The sequence below is a fragment of the Silurus meridionalis genome, chromosome 6 (assembly GCF_014805685.1).
Source record: "Silurus meridionalis isolate SWU-2019-XX chromosome 6, ASM1480568v1, whole genome shotgun sequence".
Lineage (NCBI taxonomy): Eukaryota > Metazoa > Chordata > Actinopteri > Siluriformes > Siluridae > Silurus > Silurus meridionalis.
In genome coordinates, this window is record NC_060889.1 from 10,591,991 (window position 1) to 10,618,660 (window position 26,670).

Here is a 26,670-nt window from a genome sequence, read left to right on the forward strand (position 1 = left end):
ATGATAGTTTCTAAAATAACAAATTAATAACTAAAGTGCTTAAATGTCCATGAGCAAATTTTTTCCCCTTCAGTCTCTTTTTTTTCATTTCAGGACCAAAATAAGTCACAAAGTATGAAATTTGAAAAATGAGATTTATGTGAGCCACTTCTCCAGATATTTTATTCCTGATGCTTTCTTGTAGATGATTCAGTCAACATAAAAAAATTATTGTCTTAAGTTGTGATTTCACCAAACGTGCTGTTTGGTTTTGGTTTTGCCAGGATGTGGTGATCTTGGAAATGTTTGCTTTAGCATAATCACTGCTTTGGCAGCAGGTAAACAAAGCAAAAACCTATCCAAAAATTCTTTGCACGTTTAAACTCTGCCATGGAGATTGAAAGATTGATGAACTAAATTTGTCAAAATACATATGTGCAAACTACACACAAATACTACACTGACGCACCAGTATTTATACTCAACAGCAAAACCTATGCTGCGTACAGGCACTAAATGTGTTGGGTTCTAACTTTTACATATATACATTTTATGAGAAGAAAAAAGCATTACACTTGTGTAACTAGAGTTACACTAACAAACAGGCACAAACGACAATCATTAAAAATTAAATATACAGTAGTTCTCTCTTTTTTGGAACTTTTTGGAAGTTAACCTGCTCCTTACTAGACACCGGACTAAAACACACATACTGTATACACATGGTGCACAGGAATGTTCCTTAGACCCTTAGTTCCTTAGTGTGCAAATCACAACTTTTGTAATTTGATTTCATAAGCTGCCATAGACAATTCATAGGAACAAAAAGAAGAAGAAGAAGAAGAAAAAAAAGGAGGAAGAAGAACAAGTAAAAGAAAAGGTAAACTAAACTTGGGCATGTTACTGTAAATGTTTGGACGCTTTGACATTTTATGTGATTTGATACAAATAGTAGCATCACTCATCCAATGTCTACTGTGGTCTATAATCATATACACTTTACTTCTGGTGGTGTGAACTGAAATAGGGGGTGGTACCTTATTACAGTATTTCTAATTTTCCCCCACAAGTCAATGACCATTATTTTGTTGATGGAGACAATCCAGAGAAATAGTAGAGAGGCTGTCAAACTTGATGCATGTTGTGTCTTCTGTCCAATATAAGGCAGTTGTCAATAACAGAGTCAATAGCGTACAGTCGTCCCACATTCAGTCTAGCAGCTTGAGTGAACAGGTTTGGATGTATCTTTATTCAGCTGTGTTTGATAGAACAAGAATGTTTCCATGGCCATTAACCAGGGTTGCCAGAATTCAACATTTCCCGCTCAGCTACATTTCAAAATCCACACAAAAGCAGCCCAGGAAAACAAGCCCACACCAGTAAATCCAGCCACTGGAATAAGGAGACATATAGGACATATTTTGTTAGTCTTTTTCAGACCTTGCATGGGAAACCACGGTGTGCAGACCTGATATGACACACTGATATACTGATATTGTCCACTTCATAATCCCTACTTTCTCTCTTTCAAATCATTGCATTATATCTTAAAGGAGATTTAGATTTATATATCACAAAAGTACTGTCTGCACTTACATCTCATCCAATTATGCAGAAATCCTATTAGATTTAAATTAGTTCATTTTGATAATTTGCTATAAGAATCTCATTATTTCCAAATGAACCCAATTTGGAGTACATTTGACAACCCCGTTATTAACTGTCCTGTCCAGTAGATCTGCCGCCTAGATGAAATGTCTAGAAAGCCAAGCAACTTAATGAAACATGAGCTTCTATCTGTCAAACAGCAGCTTTTCTTATATCGTTGGTCAATCAAAAAAGATAATTAGTTTTGCAATGGAATTTAAAATGTATGGTGAGCTGAATGAGGACATTCTGAAGATTGACAGCTGATATAATAGCTCTGTATGAGTGCATTCAGGCAACTTTATTACAATTCCTAGCTGAACGAAGGAATTAATTCGAAGAACTGAAAAGAAAGTTGCTGGTACAGGAGTTGTTACTCTTTTCTCCTTCCTAGTTCCTCATCTCTTTCTGTGCTTTTTTCCCCATGTATTTTCTCAAATATATCATTGCAATCCAGCATTTCTGCATAGTGCAGGGCTGATCATCTAGTTCCCTTTGATCTTCATTTCTCTCTCCTTGTGTACATTTTGCTCTGTTCTTTCTTTTGATTTTGCTCGGTTAGCAATTCCTTTTTTCTCTCAAAGCCACAGAAGAAAAATATAACAAATTCAAACAAACTATCAAACATAGAATATATCATGCTGTTGATGGTGTAGGAAGAAAATGTGTTAGTAATAGGATTTAAAATTCATATTCCAGCTGAAGCAAAATAATAAGGACCATTTCATGAGAGGTAAAAAGGTAAATAAAGAAATACGAATAGTATTTGCATACATAGTGAGAGAGTGTGACAGAGAGAGAGAGAGAGAGAGAGAGAGAGAGAGAGAGAGAGAGAGAAAGAAAGTAAGAAAGAAAGAAAGAAAGAAAGAAAGAAAGAAAGAAAGAAAGAAAGAAAGAAAGAAAGAAAGAAAGCGGTAAATTGGTAGCTCAGGGGTTAAGACATTGAAATGTTTGGAAGATCGGAAGATCGTTCAAATCCCATCACCAGCAAGCAAGTCACTTAACCACCAACTGCTTAGATAATATGTAAGTCGCATAGGATAAGGGTGTCTGCCAAATGCTGTAAATTGCAATGTGCAATGTGTGAGAAAGATACAGTAAAGCTGATTGCCATTATTATAACAGTCTAAGAAAGGAATGCATTGAAACTCTTCTCTGTAAACACACACAGGGGGTGGAATAAACCATCTCTGAGTCAGTGAGTCTTCAAATGAACTGCACTACTTATCTAAAAACGAATAAAAAATTGTTCTGTATTCTCTGATGTACTAAGTCCTCTCTAACACAATTTTTTCCTGATAATATTCTCGTTATCCTATCATAAGGATATTTTTTCTGCTACCGTAATTTTTCTCCTGATGCCGTGCAGCTCAGAACACAGGTGAGGTGCGTTTTTTTGTTTCCGTTCGGAAATTTCATTGGTCTAATGTTATGGGGTTCAGTTTTTTGGCTTAAAGTTTGTGAAACCGGAAAAAACCCAGGAAAAAATTAATAAATAAGCCGCTTCGTTGTTTAAGCCGCGGGGTTCAAAACGTGTGAAAAAAGTAGCGGCTTTTAGTCCGAAAAATACGGTAATTAAATTTCAGCTGCAAAACTGTTGGCCCCCTGTAAGAGATAGGGTGAGAAAAAAATGTGTTACAAACATTAGACAATATGATTCAAATGAGAGAAACCACTTACTTTTGCTCGAACAAGAATCCCTGTCATAAGAACTTATGAATACCTATTTCCTCTGACCATTTACTGTTTCCTAATTTTTTAATCAGACAAGACAATCTTTTTTAGATCTCTGGATTTGAACCCCACTGAAACCTGTTGGTGGTGGATTTGCTAAATCTAAAAATACAAATCAATCTGAAATGTTCTGCATGGTAGATAATTTATGATCCCTATACAAGTGACTTCAATCTTCCAGAGGACGCTCAGTTAGTTAATAAGGAGATGCACATAAATCTGCAGCTAGTACCATTATTGAAGGTTAATCTTCTGAAATATACAGTGTCCCACATTTCGCAAGTGCAAGTATTTTAGTTTGTTATGTTGACATATTATTTTTTAGGTAATTTTCCTCACAGCATCTCTGGATTGTCTGTAACTATCTACATTATTCTACTCCAGGATGTACATAGCATCTTCACCTTCCAAGAGCTTAAATAATTGAAATAAATCCATAATCTACATAAGCAATATTCAAAAAAGAAAATACTTGTAGAAAAAATAGGATTGGATAAATTTGTTTTGTTATATTTTTTTTATTGCGAGTGTACAATTTGAGAAGTAAGCTTTTGAAGTACCGACATTTTTGTCATTGGCAAAGTTTGTTGCGTCGATACAGCCTCACTTACTTTTGTTACTTTCTGTTCTTTTAAAAATTCTGTCCAAGTCTGCCAAATTTAATATAAATTTATTACAATATGTAGGTGGAATAAAACATATTGAAAGAAAATATCCAAAGATGCAAGAAAATCTAACTCGTCTCAACCCAGAGATCCGAGGAATATGTGGTTTTGAAATTTTGGACACATGGTTTAAAGATTATAACTATGAAAATACTTACAAACTCTGTTCAAATTTGACCTTATGGTGCCGCTGGAGCATTTGAAGCACTAGGCCAATTGTTGGTCTTATTTTTCTTTAGATATTCCCATCAGGTGCTTTAAATTTCACATTATACAATAATAAAAAGAAAAAGTACAATAAATAGTGGGTCTCTACACACTTTCATTGCTTGACCCCATCAAAATCAAACCATATAACCATAAATGTTTACAATGCTGTTAATAAAATGTCGGATTTATAAAAAAAAGAAGTAGCATGTCCGGTGTTGTCTATAACCACTTAGAGTTTCCTTGCTTTTGGAATCAAACAAAAAGACCTGAAGCTTTGTTGTGTGAATTGAAAAAGACAGTAGAACAAGTTTACAAATCTAAGAATATAAATGAATTTGAAATGTTCTGCATGGTGGAGATTACAATAAGAAACTCCACGGACAGTTTTATAAAGATTCTATAGAAATACACACAAATCTAAAACCAATTTTCCTTTTAGAAAAGATTCTACAAGAAAGACGCTTCCACATGATCGACCAGCCTTGCTGTTTGAGTCTGGTTCTTATTTATAATAAAGTGCTTCACTAACTAGTGATCATTGTTACCTTGTCTACCACAGAGCCCTAAAAAGGCAAGGGATGATCCAAAACACATGCTGTTACCACGTGAATCACTAAGCTTCGTTTGTGTGCACGTTTGTAATAGCTGTGTGTGAGGGTTGATTTTTTTTTTTGTATATCAAAATAATAATAGAGATGGACCTGCCAAGCAAAATTACAAATTGGATTTTTCAAATATTATCTGAATGATAATAAGAGCTCTAAATTTTTAAACTGGTCATCCAGCTATGTAGGAAAGTTATATAAACATGGGGATGCATGAGGTTTTTGGTCACCTGCTTTTTGAGCATCTCATTCCACATAGTCCTTATTTGCTGCATTAATAACGGCAACTATTCTAATAAAATGTTCCACTAGATTTTGGAGTGTACTTGAGGAGATTTGTGCTCATTCAGCGACAAGTCAGGTACTGATGTAGAACAAGAAATCCTGAGGTGCAGTCAGCATTCCAAATCATCGTATTTTTAAAAGGGTTGAAATCAGAGCTCTAAAGCAGGCCATTTAAGATCTGCCACTAAAACTTATATAAGCTTATATGGAGGTGGCTTGGTTCACAGAGGCATTGTAATGCTGGAACAACTGTGGGTCTCCTAGCTCAATTAAAGGCAAATTCAATGCTACCGTATCCAAAGACATCCTATTAAATTGTGTGCCGCCAACTTTATGGTAACAGTTGGGAGAAAAAACACATATAGATGGCAAAGTCAGGTGCCCCAATATGTTTTTCCATATATATGCAAATGCACTTAATTAATCTGCACAACGCTACTGTTTGCACTTCTGATAGATTGTAAACTGCATTTCTTTGCTGAGTACCTGTACTGTGCAATGACAAAGAAGGAGCTGCTGAGAGAACATAACAAATGCTGCTGCTGGTGTTAAGAGACTATTTAACCTTGCGCCACATTTCCAATATATCAGACAAGCTCTTTGTTCCTAAACATCATTACTCCAATGAAGGCCAGGTGTCACTGAGATGGAGCTAAACATATGGTAGATTAGGAAGAAGTAGACATGGTATGAAACTTCTGTCCTCCATCCACTTTTCGCAAAGTTATTATTTTCACGATCATCCATTTTCCACTTCAGCACTGTCACTGTTTATGCTAGCCTGGGTGTCCTCAATGCTTTAACTGCTGACACATCTCTTATTTGAGCTTTAATGCTTTAAATAATCAGGTAGAATTAGTCTACATTCTACAGTCTACATTCATGACTTCTGTAATTATTCTTTTCACCAGGGATCATCATGTGACATTATTTTGGTTTGTCTCCACCACTTTATTACAATTTTCACATTTTTATTCTAGATTTATTAGATGAACTAAAAGACTAGAACAAAAAAACACAAACTTACTCACTCCCTTTATTTTATACACTTATCAAAATTTAAATTTCAAAGCCACATTAGCATTTCTCAAGATCTGATATCTCTCTTCACAAACTTGAAAAAGCACAAACCAAAATCGTTTTATTACCATTATCATTTTAACACATTGAAATTCTAAAATCCAACTGTGAATCTTACACCAACTAACAGGAAACTGCTACTAACAAGATAAAAAAAAAACTGAATTTTGTATTTTCTACTGTTAGAACAAATATAAACAAATGTTTCCTTCTTCAATTAATTTAACCAAACTCAAGCATATCCTGCACAGCTTTAATCATGTTTTTACACTAACAAGGAATCATGAGTTGTTGCTATTAACAGTATGTTGGGTCTAGTAAAATATATTTTAAAGATGATGTGGAGGTGTTACCACCACCAACAAAGTGAGTTGTGTCTTAATAATTAGCAGATTCTCCATTGTTTTACTTGCCACAGAAACCACAGTCCCAACTTTGGTGTTTCTAAAGTTATAAGTACAAAGCATGTGAATTCACAGAACACAGTTCATCTAGCTACATTTTATGTGAAGCAAATGTAACTGCTACCAGAAACATATACATACTGCTATAAAGCATGAGGCATATGAAGTCAACATGTATATTGCAACAAGGATCATTACCAGAAAAAACAAGTTTAACAGACTGAAAATGCTAAAACTGTGTGTCAACTATGAAAAAAATGCTCAGTAGAAACTATAAATCCATTCAGGTTTGCCCTCTGGGTCAACCTTTCAGTCTGAGATGCTCTGTCCATGGCTCACAGAGCAATTGTGAAATCTTTCATACAATTTATACAGGCCATAAGCTTTAGAATATTAAAGCTTTAAATGCCATCATAGCCATCAACACCCAGTGATGCAGGACCAAAGCCAGATTTGTCAGAGATTGAGTTTGAGATACAGGATTTTAAAGACCAACACAGAGAGAGACTCTGTGTTGGTCAGAGTGTTGGTTAGTGGGTCTGCATAGTCCTACCTTACAAGCAGACATACAAACACAAAACAGTTTGCATAAGGCAGCTTAGCCTTGGGCTAAGGCACAAAAACTGTAGAAGATGATGTTAATATAAGCTTCTTCTTCTTCTTCTCCTTCTTTCGGCTACTCCCATTAGGGGTCGCCACAGCGGATCATCCGTCTCCATACCACCCTGTCCTCTAAATCTGCCTCTCTCACACCAACTACCTGCATGTCTTCCCTCACCACATCCATGAACCTCCTCCTTGGCCTTCCTCTTTTCCTCCTACCTGGTGGCTCCATCCTCAGCATTCTTCTACCAATATAATTCATGTCCCTCCTCTGCACATGTCCAAACCATCTCAATCTCGATGATGTTAATATAAGCAATATACGAAAAAAAGCCACAAAGTTGTATCACCAAACAGCTTTATTATTGTTAGAGCCTTGACACAGATAAACTCATACACACAATCTCGTTATTACAATTCATTCAAATAAATGTAATTTACAGCGGGCAGAATTCGAGATCTAACAACTTATATATACAATAAGTAACAAAAAAAACAACAATTATTTAGATCTATTTAGTCAGTTTACCTCAAATATGTAGCTTTTACTAGCACATTAATATACAAGAGTGCTCCAATTTGTCTGTACCTGGTATATTAACACAATTGTTCTGCTGAATGTTTTTTAATTGAGTAATTTATTTGTTTGAGTGGTTGGTCCCCCAATCTGTTCTTCATACCTCGGGCTCAGCGGTATAAACAAACATATCCAAGTTAAAACCTATTTATTATATATTCATATAGCATGTCCTAGTGTTGTCACAATACCAAAACTTTGATATTGTCAGGTAACAGCAAACCAGCAACTCCATTTCCAGCTGCACCAATCAAACACCAATCGGCTGCACCGCTTTTTCATACTCTGCAGCTCTCTTTTACCAAGCTACTGATTGTGCACAGGTGCGCTTAATTGTGCTTACACACACACACACACACACACACACACACACACACACACACACACACACACACACACACACACACAGACAGGTTAAAATAAATTCTTTAGCAAACTGCAGTTTGTAAAGTATTTGCTAAGTACTTGTACTACAGGCATTACCATCCCTTGTTTCTCTGATTGCCACTTCAATTTCAAGTTACTGATTTTAGCCCAGCCCAGGTGATCCTGTATGCTTTCCATGTTGAATTTGTCTACTCTGGATTTAATAAAGACTGTCTATCTGCAATTGCACCCGTTTCTCCGCGTATTATGTGCAGATAGCAATACTAGGTGCAGTCTGATGTGTATGTATATATACAAATTTTATGATTTCAAGGACAACCAAAGCAGAGATTAGATAGTTCAGAATATTTAACAGTAAACAGACTTTCATCTTGTACTGAAATACTTACTATGACTTCTAGAAACACTGATGTTACAATTTTATTACTTACTGCAATTGTATCTGGGTTTTGTTTTTTTTCATTATTTAACAGCACTTTCACTTCACAAATCACTTCACTTTGTCACTGTCCTCCACTGTTTTTATTTACCTTATTACATTGCATCATCTCAAACGTTCATGTCTAATATGTGTTTTTAAATGCTTGTACTGTTAATGACTGATTTATAGCACAGTCAAAAACACTCCACTGAAGACATAGGAGTCATTAAAAGTAAATGTAGCCCTAAAAGTCCTCCCTAAAGGCATTCAACAAAATCATTATATTTTAGCACATGGCTCCAAAATTAGACTATGAAAAATCACAAGATTAATTTGCTATGGCATGTCCAGAAATGTCAATACAAGACCACAATTCTCATGAGTCAATACACACGTAAAGCTATTCATCATATCCCCCTGATGTTTCTTATTAAACTCTCATTAAAATGTCATCATAATTACAGTAGCTGCCCAGCCTATAACCTGCCGAATCAAAACGTCTAGTTCATAACTCTCCAAACAAATTTGGGTGTCTCATGCTGGCTGACTTGCACCGAATATATTACGGAAACATTTTGCTTATTGCTTCAAAATTTTCTCTCTGTGTCCATTTTTTTCCCCAAACTGAGGACGATAAACTTGTTTGCTTTATCTGTACATTCTGTCTCTCTCATCCATCTGAGTGAAATGAGCATGAGCTATTTGATTCACCCTGGAGCCAAAAAGCAACAGCAGATTAATGATAGTCTATTTTAAAAGAACACAAAAAGTATGAAGACAGAAAGTAAAAAATGGGGAAAAAAGAGAAAGGAATCTGAGAAAAAGTGCACAATGCTGACTGATAGCTGAGACTGAGCTGTCAGAGAAGCTGAGGTAGAATAAGAATTATAGAATGTGGCTTCACTTGGCAGGTGATCTGATGTACAGTTTAAAAAAATGATCTTGTTTTAAACTCGAATCTGGAGCTAACAGGGTTACAGCAGTCTATAGTAGCTCTATAGCTGCTACTGAGTGAAGGTGTGAAAAATGGCATTAAGCATGGCATTAAGGTGAATAGCAGTAGCGTTTTATACAGGTTTCATTATTCAGCTCTATTCAATATGGAGATTTCAGTTCTTTACAGGAGCTCACTATCGAAGCTTTAAGAGCTTTCTCGATTTTCAGTTCAGTTCAGTTCTCACCTCATGCATAACACAAAAATGGGACAAATGCTGCTCTAGAAAATATGCTTAGCTTTTTTAAAAGCATAATCCCAGATAAACAGGCCAATCCAAACTCCATAGCACAAACTGTCCTATAGCCCTGTACCTCCTACCCACACACACACACACACACACACACACACACACACACGGTTTCTATATAGGCACAGCATACTGTATATGTTAAAATCGCCTGCTTCCTGTTTTAGTCACAAACCTTTTAGGTTTAATTTTATATTACATATTACCTCATCAAACTCTTTAACTACTAATTAATACAGTTATTCAATCAGCCAATCATGTGGCATCATAAAAATGCTTACAATTATGCGCATATAGCTTAAGAGCTTCAATGTGGTAACCAATCAGTTTGCTGTCATTTTTGGTGGCGCTGATTTTGGTGGTTTAATATTTCATAAGAGGCTTTATAAGGAGGAAGCTGGGGTAAGCTATAATACAGTGCCCCTGGAGCACAAAGGGGTTGAGGGCCTTTCTCAAAAGCCCAAGAATGGAAGCTTAGTAATGCTGGAACTGGAACCCCTTCAATTTCTAATCAATAACCGAGAGCCTTAACCACTAAGCTACCACTTCCATTCTACCACTTCGTCAACTGCTAAACTTTTGTGTGTTTCCACACACATTCTTCAGAACTCATCACAGAATAAAGCAAGAGCAAAATGTGTTGAGTTGAAAGAAGAATTGCCAGACTGGTTTGAGATTACAGGAAGACAACATCAGGTTCCATTCCTGTTAGGAACCTAGACAGGTTAAAACTGGAAAAAACTTTAACTGGCCTTTTCCCTAATCTTTAGAAGCTCAACTTGGTGAATCCAGGTGTCTGTACTAATATGCTGAGTATAAATTTCCGCCTAACCACTTTATATTTTTCGGCTAATTTTTATGCCACAAGTGGTCTCCATTCTTTTGCATATACACCCTTTTGTACATTAGTTTACAATAGAAGGACACACTTCTAAAAACATAGGCCAACATAGGTCGACACAAATACGTTTTAATTCAAAAATGCGTATTTTTCTTTCTATTTTGGCCTTCCATCTATATGTTCTGTCCACATTTCCACACTGTTTTCAGTCATCGACAACACTCTCCAAAGTAGATAAGTTGAAAATGCCAGTTTCGTGTCAAAGTGTGGACTGTAAAAATAGAAACGTTCTTAGTCATGCGACGGTGCCGGTCCTCGATACGTTTTACTCATGCGCAGTAAGCGTTTTCAGACGTTTCAGTGTGTATGAGCAACCTTTGGGAAATGATTGAAAATGATAGTGTGAATGTAGCTGTAATGAGATTTTTTTTTGTGACCAGTGGATTAGAAAAAAAATCTTTAAAATTATGAAAAGAAGTTTTGAGAATGTGAGTATTTGCAACAATCTATTTGTCTAATTTCCAGACAAATTGGAAAAGTAGGTGGCTTTTGGTGATGCTTAATAACAAAGTGCACTCTCGAGGAAGAGTGCCAAGCAGTTAGTCATCTTTGTGGCTTTGTATTATTTACATTGTTTCTGCTAATAAACTCCAAATTCATGTTCGTATCCACACACACACACACACACACCTACACATACACATAGGAAGCTGGTTAACTTACCGCCAGTTGCCACAGTGATCTCCCTGAGAAAATGTCCATAAAAGGGGAAATCAAAAGACAGGTTGACCCGCTGTGTAAACAAAAACACATATTATTATCAGCATAGGGATATTATGTCTGGTGACACTGAGACATTGACATTAGAGGAAAGGTGGTAGGGCAGTCAAAAACAACAATCAACAGTAAATATACGGCAGTGGATTAAATCTGTGGTCAGCCTGAGTAAGTAAATAAATAAGCAAAGCGTAGACTTTAATGTTGTACCTAGGCTCAGTCTGTGTGATTGTGGCTGCTTTTATTTAGAGAGGCTAATGTTCTGCTGTGGTCTCAAAATCATTTCCCCTATTACGATAAAACAGAGCATGTTGACACACAAGGCTTTTTGTAATTTTCTATCCACTCAATTTGTTCCCACATATACACAGGCAGAAAAACAAAGCAAGCGAGCCGTGCTATCCCTCGGGGAATGCTAATGTTAACGTTACACATGTGTGTATTGGTGGTCAATGTGATTGTGTGACCTCTGAACAGCGGTGAGATTTGCTTGTGTATGGGTGTGAAGTCGTACCGCTGCCTGTCTGTGAGTATTGGACAGGATTCCATGAATCTTCACTTTCTCCTTGTCCATCTGGTCAATGTTCACCCATAATTCTTTGCTCATGGGATCGTTAGGATTATAGGTCTTCGATGTGTAGTAGTTGTGATCTGTATCTTCCTGCAGAAAGAGACAAAACCGTAGTCAGTCTGTATCATATAACCATTGTATTCGGAGCTGTATCTCAATATCTGGACATGAAACATGAGTGGATATTATTTTATCGTTTTGCAGGTACTCCAGCTAATCTAATTCATGTCAGACTGCAATTAGAGCTTTATAAACCTGATAATATGCGATATCCTCGCCACACGGCACGTTAATGCAAGGTATATGATTTTCTCTTTTTCCAATACTGATACCAGACAAATTACCTTTACTTACATAACTGTAACTGAGGAGTTTTTTTTGTGCTCTTGTACTTTTTAAGTTTTACTTAAATGCTTTCTTTGTAGTTTCGCACTTAATTACATTTTACATAAACATACCCATTTGTTAGTAAAAAAAATTATTAATAAAAATAATGCAAGGGGGGAAAAAATCGCACCCCGGAAACTACTGCACTGATCGAATGATGGGCCGAGAACAAACGCGCTAAACTCAAAAGAAACAAATATGGAGAGCGACAAGACAAACCGCTGTCTATATTTAAGCAAACACTTTGGCTTCAAATGCAAAAAAGGCAACAATTTTATTATGCATCTTAAGCTGTTTTCCAGTGTAAGCTGTTTAAGGTATGTTTAATTTTGTAGATTTTTTTGTTATTGCACTTTAATCTGTAAAAGTATTCCTTCAATTAGAAACAACTAGTTTGAGATTGATATGCCCTTGTCCTTTTTTGAATGACACTAGATTCCCCCACCCCACCTTTGCTGTTGGTACATTCTAAATAAGTTAATTATAAATGAGCTAATTTTTACTTTTACTGGAGTAGATTTTTAGACCCGGAATCTTTACTTGTACTTAAGTAAAATTTTATTGAAGTAACAGTACTTTTAAATAAGTAAAATATTTGATTACACTTTTCACCTTTGACTGACACAGATACTAAACCATTGAGCTGATATTGAATCTGATGGTTTTAATAAGCTTAAAATTGTTAAGATTTTTTAGTAACTGGAGCACTGGAAAAAAAGAAAACTTGCATAACTGTTCACTTGCCTGTTGTTGAACTGTTCACCGGGAATTGTGTTTGTATCGGCGTTTTAAATTTTTTTATAGTTCGTTTTTTCTCACTTTTTTCGCTTTAAAATATCAAAATATCGTTTTGATTTCCTGCATCCTTCACTTTCCGTTGGCTCCGTCTCGACTATTTTTGCTGTCGGAAGAGCGCTTTTTTCCCTGTCTGAGGGTTTGAAAGCAGTGAGTGAAGGATATTCACCAGAACTACAAACAAACACTACAGTAATCACATTAAGGTACGTAATTTCTCTATTATGGCGAACATCCAGTTCACTCAGTGTGTGAAGTGTGACATGTTTAGTCAGTCTTTCTCCGTTGTTAGCGATAATTTTATCTGTGAGAAGTGTAAGCTAGTTTGCTCTTTGACGGAGAAGATCTTAGCATTAGAGGAGCGCATCCAGAGTCTAGAGAGAAGTAGTGAGTGTGAGAGCAGTCCAAGTTCTGCAGGGGAAAGTCTGGATGCCCTAGGTGAAGGTAATATTCCCCCGACTCCGGCATTAGAGCCCTCGCAGCGGGCGAATGGGTGACGACTCGGCGGCATACTCGCAAAGCCAAAGCTAACGCTAAGGCTCGCCCACGGAGCACCATTCCTCTCCGCTTCGCGTGTCCAACAGGTTTGCTCTCCTCAGTGAAGCACCCGCTGAGAAACCTGAAAGAGCTCTGGTTTTAGGAGACTCCATTCTGAGGCACGTGAAACTAGCTAGACCTTTAGGGGCACCAGCAGCACAGGTTATGTGTATACCGGGAGCCAGGGCGCCGGACATAGCAGGTCAGCTTAGATTCTTAGGAAAGCACAGGTTCTCTAAGATAGTTTTTCACACAGGAGCTAATGATATACGCCGACAGTCAGAGGTTACTAAGAGTAACATTATAGAGGTGTGTAAATTAGCGAAGGCAATGTCCGATGCTGTAGTATGCTCTGGCCCCATCCCAATGCGACGTGGCGATGTAGCCTACAGCAGGTTATGGTCGCTGAACTGCTGGATGTCCGAGTGGTGCTCCAAAACAATGTGGGCTTCATTAATAATTGGAGCATTTTTGAGGGCAAGGCTGGCCTGTTAGGGCGGGACGGTGTCCATCCCACCCGGGAAGGTGCTGCTCTCATTTCTTGTAGTATAGGTCATAGTCTCAGAACAGCACTAGTTAACAAGTGACTGTCTAGAGCCAAGGCCAGGAGCAGACAGACAGGCTAAACCGACCGTCTGCTAGCTGCACAGAGTCGCCACTCAGGATCCACCATATTGAGACTGTGTCTGTCCCCGAGCAAAACCAAAATATAGGAACTATCAGAAAGTCTGTTTAAGTAACCTGATTAACATTAAATTAAATAGGACTGAACGCACAGCCAGCACCTCTGATCTAAAAATAGGATTGTTGAATATTAGATCTCTCACGCCAAAAGCGCTTACTATAAACGAAATTATTACCGACCAGGAGTTTAATATAATGTGTTTGACAGAAACGTGGATTAAATCGAATGAATATGTAGCATTAAATGAGGCGAGTCCTCCTGGGTATAGTTACATACACCAACCCCGTCTAAATGGCAGAGGAGGCGGAGTAGCAGCTATTTATAATAATAATCTAAACGTCACACAAAAGACTAAACACAAATGTAAAACATTTGAAGTTCTCTACACCAACATAAAATATTCAGTGTCTGAAAGCAGGTCAAGTCAGTTAATTCCACTAATTATTATTTATAGACCCCAGGGCCCTACTCTGATTTTCTGATAGAATTTGCAGATTTCATTACAAATCTAGCTACTTTAGACAAAGCATTAATTGTTGGAGACTTTAATATTCATTTTGATAATCAGGAAGACTCCTTAAGAGCAGCAGTTGTGTCCATTCTAGATTCAGTCGGAATTAATCAGAATGTTATAGGACCCACTCATAGTGGTGGACACACTCGATTTGTTGTTAACATTTGGATTAAAAATAAAAACTTAGTCATAATTCCACAGTCTGAAGCTATTTCAGACCATTATCTAATCTCGTTTAAAATTTGCCTTAGTCATTGCATTTCTACCTCACCACGTTACCGTGTTAAGCGTACTTTCACGTCAGCTACAGCAGCGCTTTATTAATTATCTTCCGATATTACGATATTAGATAGATCTCCGTCAGACCCGCAGAGCTCGACTGGGCCACTGAACATCTAGAAACAACGTTACGTTACACTCTAGATGATGTAGCTCCTTAAGACCAAAATGATCAGGGAGAAAAATTAGCACAGTGGTATAATGATCATACGCACCTTAAAACAGACCACTCGAAAACTAGAGCGTAAATGGCGTCAAACAAAATTAACAGTATTTCAAATAGCATGGAAGGAGAGCCTCCTAAATTATAGAAAATCTCTTAGTGCTGCCAGATCAGCATATTTCTCCACCCTCATAGAAAATAACAAGCATAATCCTAGATTTTTATTCAGCACGGTAGCAAAATTAACAGGGAATAAAAGCACTGCGCTAACATGCACACCATCAATAGGTAGTAATGATTTCATGAACTTTTTTAATAATAAAATTGAAAACATCAGGCAAGAAATCCAGACGGTTAATATAAATCCAAATTATTTTACAAGTAACCCTGTAGACAGCAGTGTCATTATAGCAGACAATCAATTACAAAGCTTCACTACTATTCATGAGAGTGACTTAATTTCATTAATCTCCTCATCAAAATCATCAACCTGTATTCTCGATCCCTTGCCTACTAGTTTCTTTAAACAGATAGCTCCAGAGGTAATCAAACCTGTTTTAAAAATAATTAACTCTTCCATTAGCACTGGTTATGTACCAAATCCTTCAAACTGGCAGTTATCCACCCCTTATTAAGAAACCTGACCTTGACCCATGTCAGTTGTCCAACTACAGACCGATATCAAATCTCCCCTTTATATCCAAAATTTTAGAAAAGGTTGTAGCACAGCAGTTATGCTCACATCTGCTTATGAATAACATTTTGAAATGTATCAGTCAGGATTTCGGCCTCATCATAGCACAGAGACGGCGCTAGTTAAGGTGGTAAATGACCTGTTATTGGCCTCTGATCAGGGTTTTGTCTCCTTACTTGTTTTGCTCGACCTTAGTGCAGCTTTTGACACCATTGATCACACTATACTGCTTGCTAGACTTGAGAATGTTGTAGGAATAAAGGAACAGCTCTCTCTTGGCTCAGGTCTTATTTGACTGATCGCTATCAGTTTGTGGATGTAAATGGTGAGTTCTCCACGCTCTATGAGGTAAAGTTTGGTGTTCCTCAAGGATCTGTCTTAGGCCCACTGCTTTTCTCTTTATATATGCTGCCTCTTGGTGAAATTATTCATAAACATGGGATTCGCTTCCATTGCTATGCTGATGACACACAGCTGTATATTTCAGCAAAGCCAGATGAGAGAGATCAGCTTAACAATGTTGAGAAGTGTGTAAAGGACATTAGACAGTGGATGCTTAATAACTTTCTTCTGCTCAACTCAGATAAGACGGAAGTACTTTTACTAGGACCACATGCAGCTAGAAGTAAACTTTCCGATTACGTAGCATCTCTGGATGGTGTTTCTGTTTCAGCATGTACGGCTGTCAAAGACCTTGGTGTGATTATTGACCCGAGTCTTTCCTTTGAGTCTCACGTGAATAATATCACCAGAATCGCCTTCTTTCACCTTAGAAATATTGCTAAGATTAGAAATATGATGTCGTTACAGGATGCAGAAAAACTGGTTCATGCTTTTGTTACTTCTAGATTAGACTACTGTAACGCTTTACTGTCTGGGTGTGCGAGTAAGTGCATCAATAAGCTTCAGTTAGTCCAGAATGCAGCAGCAAGGGTCCTCACTAGATCTAGGAAATATGACCACATCACCCCTGTTTTAATCAGTCTACACTGGCTCCCAATCAAATCTCGCATTGATTATAAAATATTACTACTGACGATAAAGCACTCAATGGTCTCGCACCGCAGTATCTGAGTGAACTTCTGTACCAGTATGATCCTCCACGCCTACTTAGATCAAAAGGTGCTGGCTATCTGTTGGTTCCTCAAATAATGAAGACTACAGCAGGGGGCAGATCTTTCTCTTATAAAGCCCCACAGTTATGGAACAGCCTTCCAATCAGTGTTCGGGACTCAGACACAGTCTCAGTGTTCAAGTCGAGGTTGAAAACGTATTTATTTAGTCAAGCCTTTTATCAGTAGATTTCTTAGGTAAAGGCACAGATCTGGAGGAACATGGATATAGAGTGTTTGGTGAACTGGTATATTTGTATGCTGTCGCCCCTCACATTCACACGCTCACTCAGGTTTGTTGACGGTGGTGTGGTGGGTCGCCTCTTATCCCAGAGATCCCTCATGTCTGTGTTACCTTCTGGTTCTCCCTTTTAGTTATGCTGCCATAGCGAGTCTTGCCGGAGTCCAAACTGCACAGTGACATTAACTTTCATACACCAATAGTTACACTTAATAATCCATATCCTTCTCTTCCCGTCACCCTCTCTCTCTCTCTCTCTCTCTCTCGGTCGAGTTAAACATGCTCCTGAGGCTCCAGTGACCAGTGTTCCTGCCCCTCTCCTCCTTGGATCTTCACACTTCTGTGCAGCTCGGGACGGTCTCTTAATTCGGAGTAGAACGGGTGCTTTGAGGACGGATTGGACTGTAGTTGGTGTCGGCGGTCTGCTGCACTGACTCGGAGTGCAGTTTGCTTCTGATCATCATCACTGTACCCCACAACATTGTATATCTGCTTCAAATGGACATTTGGTGCAACCCAGATGAGGATGGGTTCCCTCTTGAGTCTGGTTCCTCTCAAGGTTTCTTCCTTATGCCATCTCGGGGAGTTTTTCCTTGCCACAGTTGCTCATCAGGGACAAACATACTTACAAAGAACATATTTATGTTTAATCACCACATTATCTGTGTAAAGCTGCTTTGAGACAATGTTCATTGTTAAAAGCGCTATACAAATAAAAATGAATTGAATTGAATTGAATTGAAATTGAATTGAACTTACATAACTTTCCCACAAACATTGTGTTGCATATTTTATAATTATAATTCATCATTTATATGAATTATATAATTATATACTATATAAAATATCGGCAAGCAGAAATGATAAAATAATAAAAAATAAACTAACAAAAAAAAACCCCAAATACCCCATATATCAAGTCTCTTTATATGTAAAAGGTACAATTACATTAAATAAAAAAATACATCTTTCCAAACTCAATTCCAATGTTTTCTGTTTGATATTGGATCGGACTAAATGAAGTCAAACCCAATGCAAAGTCTTTTCACATTTAAATAGTTATTTCTATTTCACATGAAGCTCCTCCGCAGTGCCATACAGCAGTATGGAGGTGTATTGAGTCTCAACATAAGACAAGGTGTTTTGTTTAAAAAGATATCCTGCTAAAGGGTTCTGCTTCACATTATAATACAGTATTTTAATGTGATTCCTGTCAGGATCATGACTTGGTTTATTGAGACATTTTGTCTGAGACACGCTCGAGCCTCTTTGTCTCTCTATGAATTATTCTGGTCCTGATAAATTCAAGACACCAGACACCATTACACTATCTCTACCAGGCTTCACAGTCAAGGTGAAAGATCGGTGTCCGTCCACCATATTTAATTTTCTCTACTCATAAGTGACTTCATTTAACTTTAATCATATCTGTCAACAGAGCATGTTTCCAGTAGTGCTGCTGAACAGAGAGCAGTTACCATGGTAACTCTTATTCAGTGTTTTTATGATAAACTCATAAACACAGCTGCAAGTCAGTGCAAAAAAAAAAAAAAAAAGATACCAGCATGTCAGCTGTCATTTCACAGTTTATTGTTCAGCTCGTTTCGGAGATACTATGGTGTTCACTTTCACATAGCTTTGTAGGATTCTGGCTTCTAGGGAGGGTGAAAACACTACAAAAATGATTTAATTTGCAATCCTTGACTTGACTTTCTAGACTATACAAAAGTAATATGTAACCTTTTCCAGAATTATTATCTTTAACATCTCAGAAATGATTAAAGCTGCATGCATGAAAAAGACTTTTGTGAATCCAGATAAACAAAAACTACTCTGCATTGTTCAATATTGTTTCACAGTTGTAGAACATTAAGCAATATTGTGGTGTTATATGGGATTGTCATATATATTAAACTGCATGGAAATACCTTATGTGTAACATTAATATTTTGGACATTACCAACATTTTGGCAAATTTTACAATTGTAATACTCAGGGTTGGTCAAACACTTAGCATAGATGATATATACAATCATACTCAGTTGTAATGTAACATAATAAAAGGCAATATATTGTACTGCAATGGATTATAATGTAATGCAATCAAATGTAAATGTATAGTAATGTAATACAATGTTGTGCAATGCAACGTAACGTAATATGTCGTGATGTAATGCAACGTCATGTATTGTAATGTAATGTTATACAATGTCATGTATAGTAATGTAATGCACTGTAATATAAGGCAGTGTAAATAATTGTAATGTAATGAAATGTAATGTATTGTAAACTTATGCAGTGTAATGTAATACAACTATAAACTGACACTAGCAAAAAACACTGATCAACTTAGTTCAAATTATAGAGACAAAGGAGATGCCTCATTACATATGAGACTTTGCTTACTTCAGCAGATTTAAATATTTTCCTGAGCTCGAGCTAGAAGCACTTGTCCTCAAGTCTGACACTGCAGTCTCGCAATTTGTAGATATTCAGATGCACATAAAGAGCTACAGAGAAGGACATGAGAAGGACACCACAGATTACAATTTGTCATCATTCTTGTTTTTTCTGGATTGATGAACTAGTCTGGATGCTAATATGTTCCCATATCGTCGATATATAGTAGCATATTCGGTATATAAATATAAAACAAATAACACAATGGGTAGATGAGAAAAGAATAGACCTTTTATAGGCTTATATAAATTACATTTCTTACGTGTAAATATAAGCAAGTATGGCTTTTAAATCATTTTCAAACAACATAGCCATGAAAGTGTAAGGTACTGTTTATAAAAGCTGTGCATTTCTTTTTATCTCTAAATGACATAGTTAAAATCAGTTCTTTGTTGGCTAAGTTTCTGAGGCTAAGTGCATATAAGCAGTTGCATACATACAATATAGACATTACATATGGTGTGTAATTCCATGTCCAGAAATGAAATACCATTTAAGTTATTCACTCAGGAAGCTGGATTATTTATGAGATACTTAGCTGCATAGTTAGCATCTGTGTACATAACTACATACTTCCTTGTTGCATGCAATCACTCACTCTCACACACCAACATACACTCCCACTCTCTCTCTCAGTGCAACATAAACACCATTTCTATTTGAACATTTTATCAGTTGTTTTCTGTGACGCTAAAAGACTACGGCATTGATTAACAGCAGCTGGATCCTCTGGAAGCTGCATTGCTGGCAACAAACTCAAAGACGCCAGCTGGATTGTCTTTTGTCTCCTTTCCAGTATGCACACAGACAGGGGGACAATGTTAGGAAAATATGGGAATAGAATGATGAAAGTAGGGCATAGCAGTGGGATGAAATAAAGCAAGAAGGCATAGATAGGATAGAGAAGCGAGGAGGTAAAGGAAAAAGAAAAGTGTGTGCCATTCTAGTCTAATTTTGGATACTTCATCAGGATGTAATATCATAATTTCAAACAAACAAAACAAATCTGGAGCCAAGTAGCAAAGAAATGGAGACATAAAAGCCTAAGGAAATAGGCATTGAGCAAAAAGGAAGGCACATCTAGCAGAAACTGCTCAGATGCCTCAGAGGAAGAAACAACAACAACAAAGAAAAACCTAATTAAAGTGCTTCTTGAAACAGCATTTGAGAGCTATATAGTGGCAAACAGCCCTAGATATCCATTTGCATATGAGAGATTGGCAATGACAGTGTTATTGTATTAGGTGGATTGCTGACTCCTTTAGTACACACACTTTAGGGGACTGGTTGCTCAATGGTTAAGGTGCTGGGTTACTGATTGGAAGGTGCCTACTCTCTGCCTACTGGTTTTGTTAAATGTGTACTTTGAGCATGACAACATGATTAACATAATATATATATTATTTATATAGTGTGTATTTTCCAACACACTACAAACATGTTAAAAACGATTCTCGCATCAAAATAAAATGCTGTATATTTACACTCAGCTGCTGGAAGTTGGGATGGGTTATTCTTGTCAGTTTATGTGCTGGAAGATTTAAACACAGCTTTAAAATGATGAAACGATGAGCCTGCATCACATGGACCCGGACACAGTGGGAGATCCTGCTGTGATGGTTATGTACTGTGGCGACTTAAAGGCTGACAGCAGACAACAAAAGATGAGCTAACAAGCCATAACTCACGTTATTTATTAGAAGACAACAGCAGCATGCCTAGTAAGAAGCCCACCTCCTTGAAGGATTGCTGGCACTATGAAGAGGAATTTGTTATGTTACTGAGTTGAAGGTTTGGCAGGTGAAACACTTTAAACATGTGTGTTAACACAGATCTGATTTACAAGGTTCTTCAGATGACTATTTAAAACATGGAAATACACATTGGCCATCAGTCATGGTGAACATTTGAGCGTTTCAGAAAACTTTATGAAATTATTTTTGTTCTCTATCAGGCACCAGGGCAACGAAAACAAAAAACATATATATGAATTATTCAAAACAATGCAGAACTCAAGGGGTGTGTTATAATCCACTTTCATTTATAACTACTTTGCATGGACAGAAGGGTTTGGATTTTCGAAAACAAATACTTAAAAGCCTATGATTGGATTATGATTAATATGTTTCACCTGGCAGCAATTTTTTTATCCCTAAAATCTAGCTTCTGGTTTCTTGAACAACCATATCAGAAGCATATCCCTTGGTCATGGAAAAGATGTTACTGTGTTTCAGATGAAACAAATTACTGGCCTGTATTCAGCAAAGAGAACAACTAAGGAGATTGCTGATATCACTGGAATTTGTTTAGGAAATGTCCAGCACATGATTAAAACCTGAAAGGATTGAGGGAAATTTACGGGAAGAAATGCAGTTAAAAATCTTGATCAGAGTCGCTTTGTGAAGTCACGTCGCAAAAATTTAACAGGAGAAAACACAATAATGTTTGATAGTAAAAGTAAAAAAGCAAAAGCATTTTCACATGCACAAGATTAACACCAAACAGCCATGTGACCACAAGACAGTTACTAATAGAAATAAAGAACTTTAATTTGCTAGGGAGCATAAAGTTTAATAAACTGACAACAAAAACGTCTTCTGGTCTGATGGATCCAGATTTCAAAGCATTTCATGTAAATAAATGCAATGTTGTTGTATAAGGTTGCCAAAGCAATGCTCTGACAAATGCATGCAAAAAAGTGGTAAAACAAAATATCACTGTGTGACCTTTTATTGGCCCTCCAGTGAACATGCTCAGTTCAGATCTGGTTGTCTATCAGTCTGTTATTATTCATGTATTTCAATCTGGATCTGTGTCTGTATTTAGACTCGAACTGGAAGTAGGTGTGGCCTACATTTCTAAAAGAAGCAACTGTTTTTCATATTATAAAAATTACTTAATATTAATCGAAGCAACATTTTATTATAGCACCCATATGATTTTTAACAGTGGAAGGCAGGCCAAAAGAAAATGCAAGATAGTTAAAAAAAATTTATTATATTTTGTAAAAATATGAACAGAAATACGCATGTTGGTCTTTGCACAGCACAAGGTCTGCATGACCTTTCTGGACTGGTTACTTTACTGGGAAGCGACAGAAAAATGTTTTAAAAAAAGAAATTGTTAAACCGAAATCACATTTGCACAAGAGCCACAGTGAGGATTGAGCAGCCCCGAGACAGCTCAGTTTGATCATCCCAAACAGTGCAAACAGGAATTTAAAGTAGCTAAGCAAATTTCCCTGCCTCTGCTGAAAGCAACAGACATGCTCTTGCACTCAATTCATGGTCAGTGAAACTTCAAGGACAGGAGAAATGTGCTGTTTAAATCTCGAGCTTCCCAACAGCAAATTATTATGCATACAAATTTACCTTAAAACAACAAAAAAATTAATAGTGTTCATCCAATTTGTAATTAGATCTGCTTAGAACACATTATTATAATTATGACTAATGTCATTTCTTTGTTTACATCCTTACAGTTTACATTTTCTTTCAGAAATGTCAGCTTGAGGATACATCAAACCACTAGCTTTTAGTCGATACAGATGGCATCACTCACATTTCCTTATTCTACTGTAGTTCTAAATCTAAATCAAACAGCATAATCTGCTAAATGTTTTGCAAAATATGAGGTTAATTATGTTTCATTCATTAATCTTTTCCTACAGTCAACAGGAACTGATGAAAGCCCTATCTATAGTCAACCACCTGGCAGAGGCAACCAGGTTCTGGGCTAAAGTTTCCTAAAACTTTATAAGAGCTCATGAACAACTAGCTGCAAAAAAGAGGTAACTGCACATGTTCCCCAAATGCAAACACAACTGTAAACAATCATAAACAAACATACTATTATTTTAAAATAAGGATTATTTAAGACAGGGATGTACAATTTTACAATAACAAATTCTTTGTTACAGGATACATTTTTTCTCTTACTGTATTAATGGAAATGTTTAATTCTTGATTTTACACAAGCTTATTTTTTCCCTCTAATTCGTTTTTAGAGTGCCAAAATTTTAGAGTTTATTGTAAACTTTCCCACCCGGTTCCCTGGTGGTCTAGTGGTTAGGATGCGGCGCTCTTACCGCTGCGGTCCGGGTTCGATCTCCGGTCAGGGAACCAACCCAGCCATTAGGGTTGCACAAGCTTTAGTGCCGGTCCCAAGCCAGGATTAATGGGGAGGGTTGCGTTAGGAAGGACATCCAGCGTAAAAACGTGCCAAATTGAACATGCGGATCATGAATACAGATAATCCGCTGTGGCGACCCCTAATGGGAGAAGCCGAAAGAAAGTTTTTTATTGTAAACTTACCCACCCTTCCCCTTTGAATAGAAAGCTGACTACCACAGACTAATTTATCTTAGTAAGTTAATATTAAAGTTGAACACTATAGATTATGATTCTGCTTTGGTTTTGTTGAAGTTGATCAAACTGTCCATCACCTGAGATCGTTCAAGCATGACAAACTAGGTTTGTGTACATCCTTCTGGCCTTCTCATTATAGCATGTGCCTTAAAGCCTCTGCACTCTAATTCCAAATTCAGCACTTGTCCTTATCTCACAGAAGCAGTAATGAGAGACAACAGAAGAAAAGGTGGACTGCAAAACAGCTATGGCGAGAGAGTGGAAAGCAGAAGAACAAAAAACAAAGAGGAGGGGAGTGTCAAAACAAATAACAGAGTGAATATATAAAAACAGTCCAAAAAAACATAAATGAACCGATGGCAAATCTGTCAGGGTTTCGAGGTCACTGTCGGGAGGACAAGTGTTGGGCTATGGGTCAGCCAGATCTCCATGTGAAAGACTTTGCTAAGTTGTCTGACTTATCAGGAAAAAAGGAGAAAGAAAACAACAGAAAAACATGACAAAACAAAAAAATAAAATGCACAGAAAAACACTGGGCGAAACCAGTGGACATTTGCATTACTTACAGTATGACTCAACCACTGAATTTAGTTCAAAAAGGCTTATTCAATTGTTGAATTTTATTGACATTTGACAGTGAAGTACACTGATGGCAATTGCCAAGTATACAATTTACCATGTCCATACTACCTATTAGGAATGTGCATCTTTGAGGCTGATTGGCATCTCGATGAATAGCCAATGATACGAAAACATTAAAGATACATATAAAGCAGCTATAGATTTAATGTGATACGATTTACCCCTATTGTGATGCAAAATGGTCCTTTTAATTTAATATAACTTGCGATTCAATGCAAAACTATGCAACGAAAAAAAATAAAATGATGTTATACAACCCAATATGTTACAGACGGTTTACTTTTACTTCTTTGGTTCAGACAGATAGCAAATCATAAATTTTTTAAAGTACCAACCAACATCTAACAAATGGCCCTTTCACAAAAAGGCGTTTGTAGTACAAAAACTTTCTATTCTGTCTTCAGCAGCTCTACCTCTGCCATATTAATCTATATTGTATGTGACTCTCAGGACAGGCCTTGGTCTCCATAGTGTAGTGATACGTCATATTCATGTAGCAGCAGTGGTGCGGAGAGAACGCAGTTGAGAAACAGTTTAGCAAGGAAAAATCAATATACATATAAAATATTGGTCACAAATGATTATTACTGTCACTTTCTAAACTGTAGTTCTTCCCCAAACTGTTGATGCTCTGACTTAGTCATGTAGCTATTCCAACTTAACCCAGTTAAAGTCAGTTAGATCATTACAATTGTCCTTTATTTTGCTGTCAATCACCACAATTTTAATAACTGACTGTTCGCTTGCTGCCTCATATATACCACCTCTTAAATCGTGCTATTGTAATGAGATTATCATTCATATTCAAATTAGGGCTAATGGTGTAATAAACTGCCATTCTCAATTAAATCTAATTATATTAATAACCTTAACAGCAACAATAATAATAAAGATGATAATAACTGTACAGTGCATCCAGAAAGTATTCACAGCGAATCACTTTTCCCACATTTTATGTTACAACCTTATTTCAAAAAGGATTAAACTTATTATTTTTTTCTACAATCTACAAACAATAGGCCATAATGACAATGTGAAAGAAGTTTGTTTGAAATCTTTTGCAAAAGTAATAAAAAATAAATAAATAAAAAAAAATCAAATGTACATACGAAATCACAGCCTTTGCTTAATACTTTGTTAAAACACCTTTGGCACCAATTACAGCTTTTATTGAGTCTTTTTGAGTATAATTCTACAAGCTTGGCACACCTAATTATGGGAAGTTTCTCCCATTCTTATTTGCAGAACCTCTCGAGCTTCATTAGGTTGGCCATTTAAGGACATCAAAGGTCCTGTAACCACTCCTTTGTTACCTTGGGTCGTTGTTCTGTTGAAAGATGGAATATCACACTAGTCTGATGTCCATAGGGCTCTGAAACAGGTTTTAATCAAGGATCTCTCTGTACATTGCTGCATCCATTTTCCCTCAATACTGACTAGTCTTCAGTTCTTACCACTGAAAAATATTCCAACAACAGGATGCTTCCACCACCATGCTTCACTGTAGGGATGGTATTGGCCACGAGATGAATGGTGCCTGGTTTCCTCCAGACGCTTGGCATTCAGGCAAAATAGTTTAATCTTTGTTTCTCATGGTCTTAGAGTCCTTCAGGTGCCTTTTTCCAACCACAGGCAGACTGTTATGTGCCTTTTACTGAGGACTGTGTGTGAATGCTAAGTGTGTATCTGTGTGTCTGTCACTACAGTATTATTTGCTCTTTCCACTATACAACATGCACATACTTTTTTATATCGCACATTTCT

At 36.9% G+C, this 26,670-nt stretch overlaps 1 protein-coding gene and 1 non-coding gene across 5 annotated transcripts in view; one reads left to right on the forward strand and one right to left on the reverse strand.

The window, feature by feature from the left end:
• plxdc2b (plexin domain containing 2b) overlaps window positions 1-26,670 on the reverse strand; it is a 129,905-nt gene that overhangs the window by 48,542 nt on the left and 54,693 nt on the right. For all 4 annotated transcript variants that reach the window (XM_046851875.1, XM_046851874.1, XM_046851873.1 and 1 more), the window contains exons 3-4: window positions 11,974-12,120; window positions 11,406-11,475 (exon numbers count right to left, since the gene is read on the reverse strand). In XM_046851875.1, coding sequence (XP_046707831.1) covers window positions 11,406-11,475; window positions 11,974-12,120 — 217 coding nt within the window. The remainder of the gene's footprint in view (window positions 1-11,405; window positions 11,476-11,973; window positions 12,121-26,670) is intronic.
• Window positions 23,947-24,018, forward strand: trnak-cuu. Its single transcript has one exon. It is a non-coding gene; the product is annotated as a tRNA-Lys (tRNA).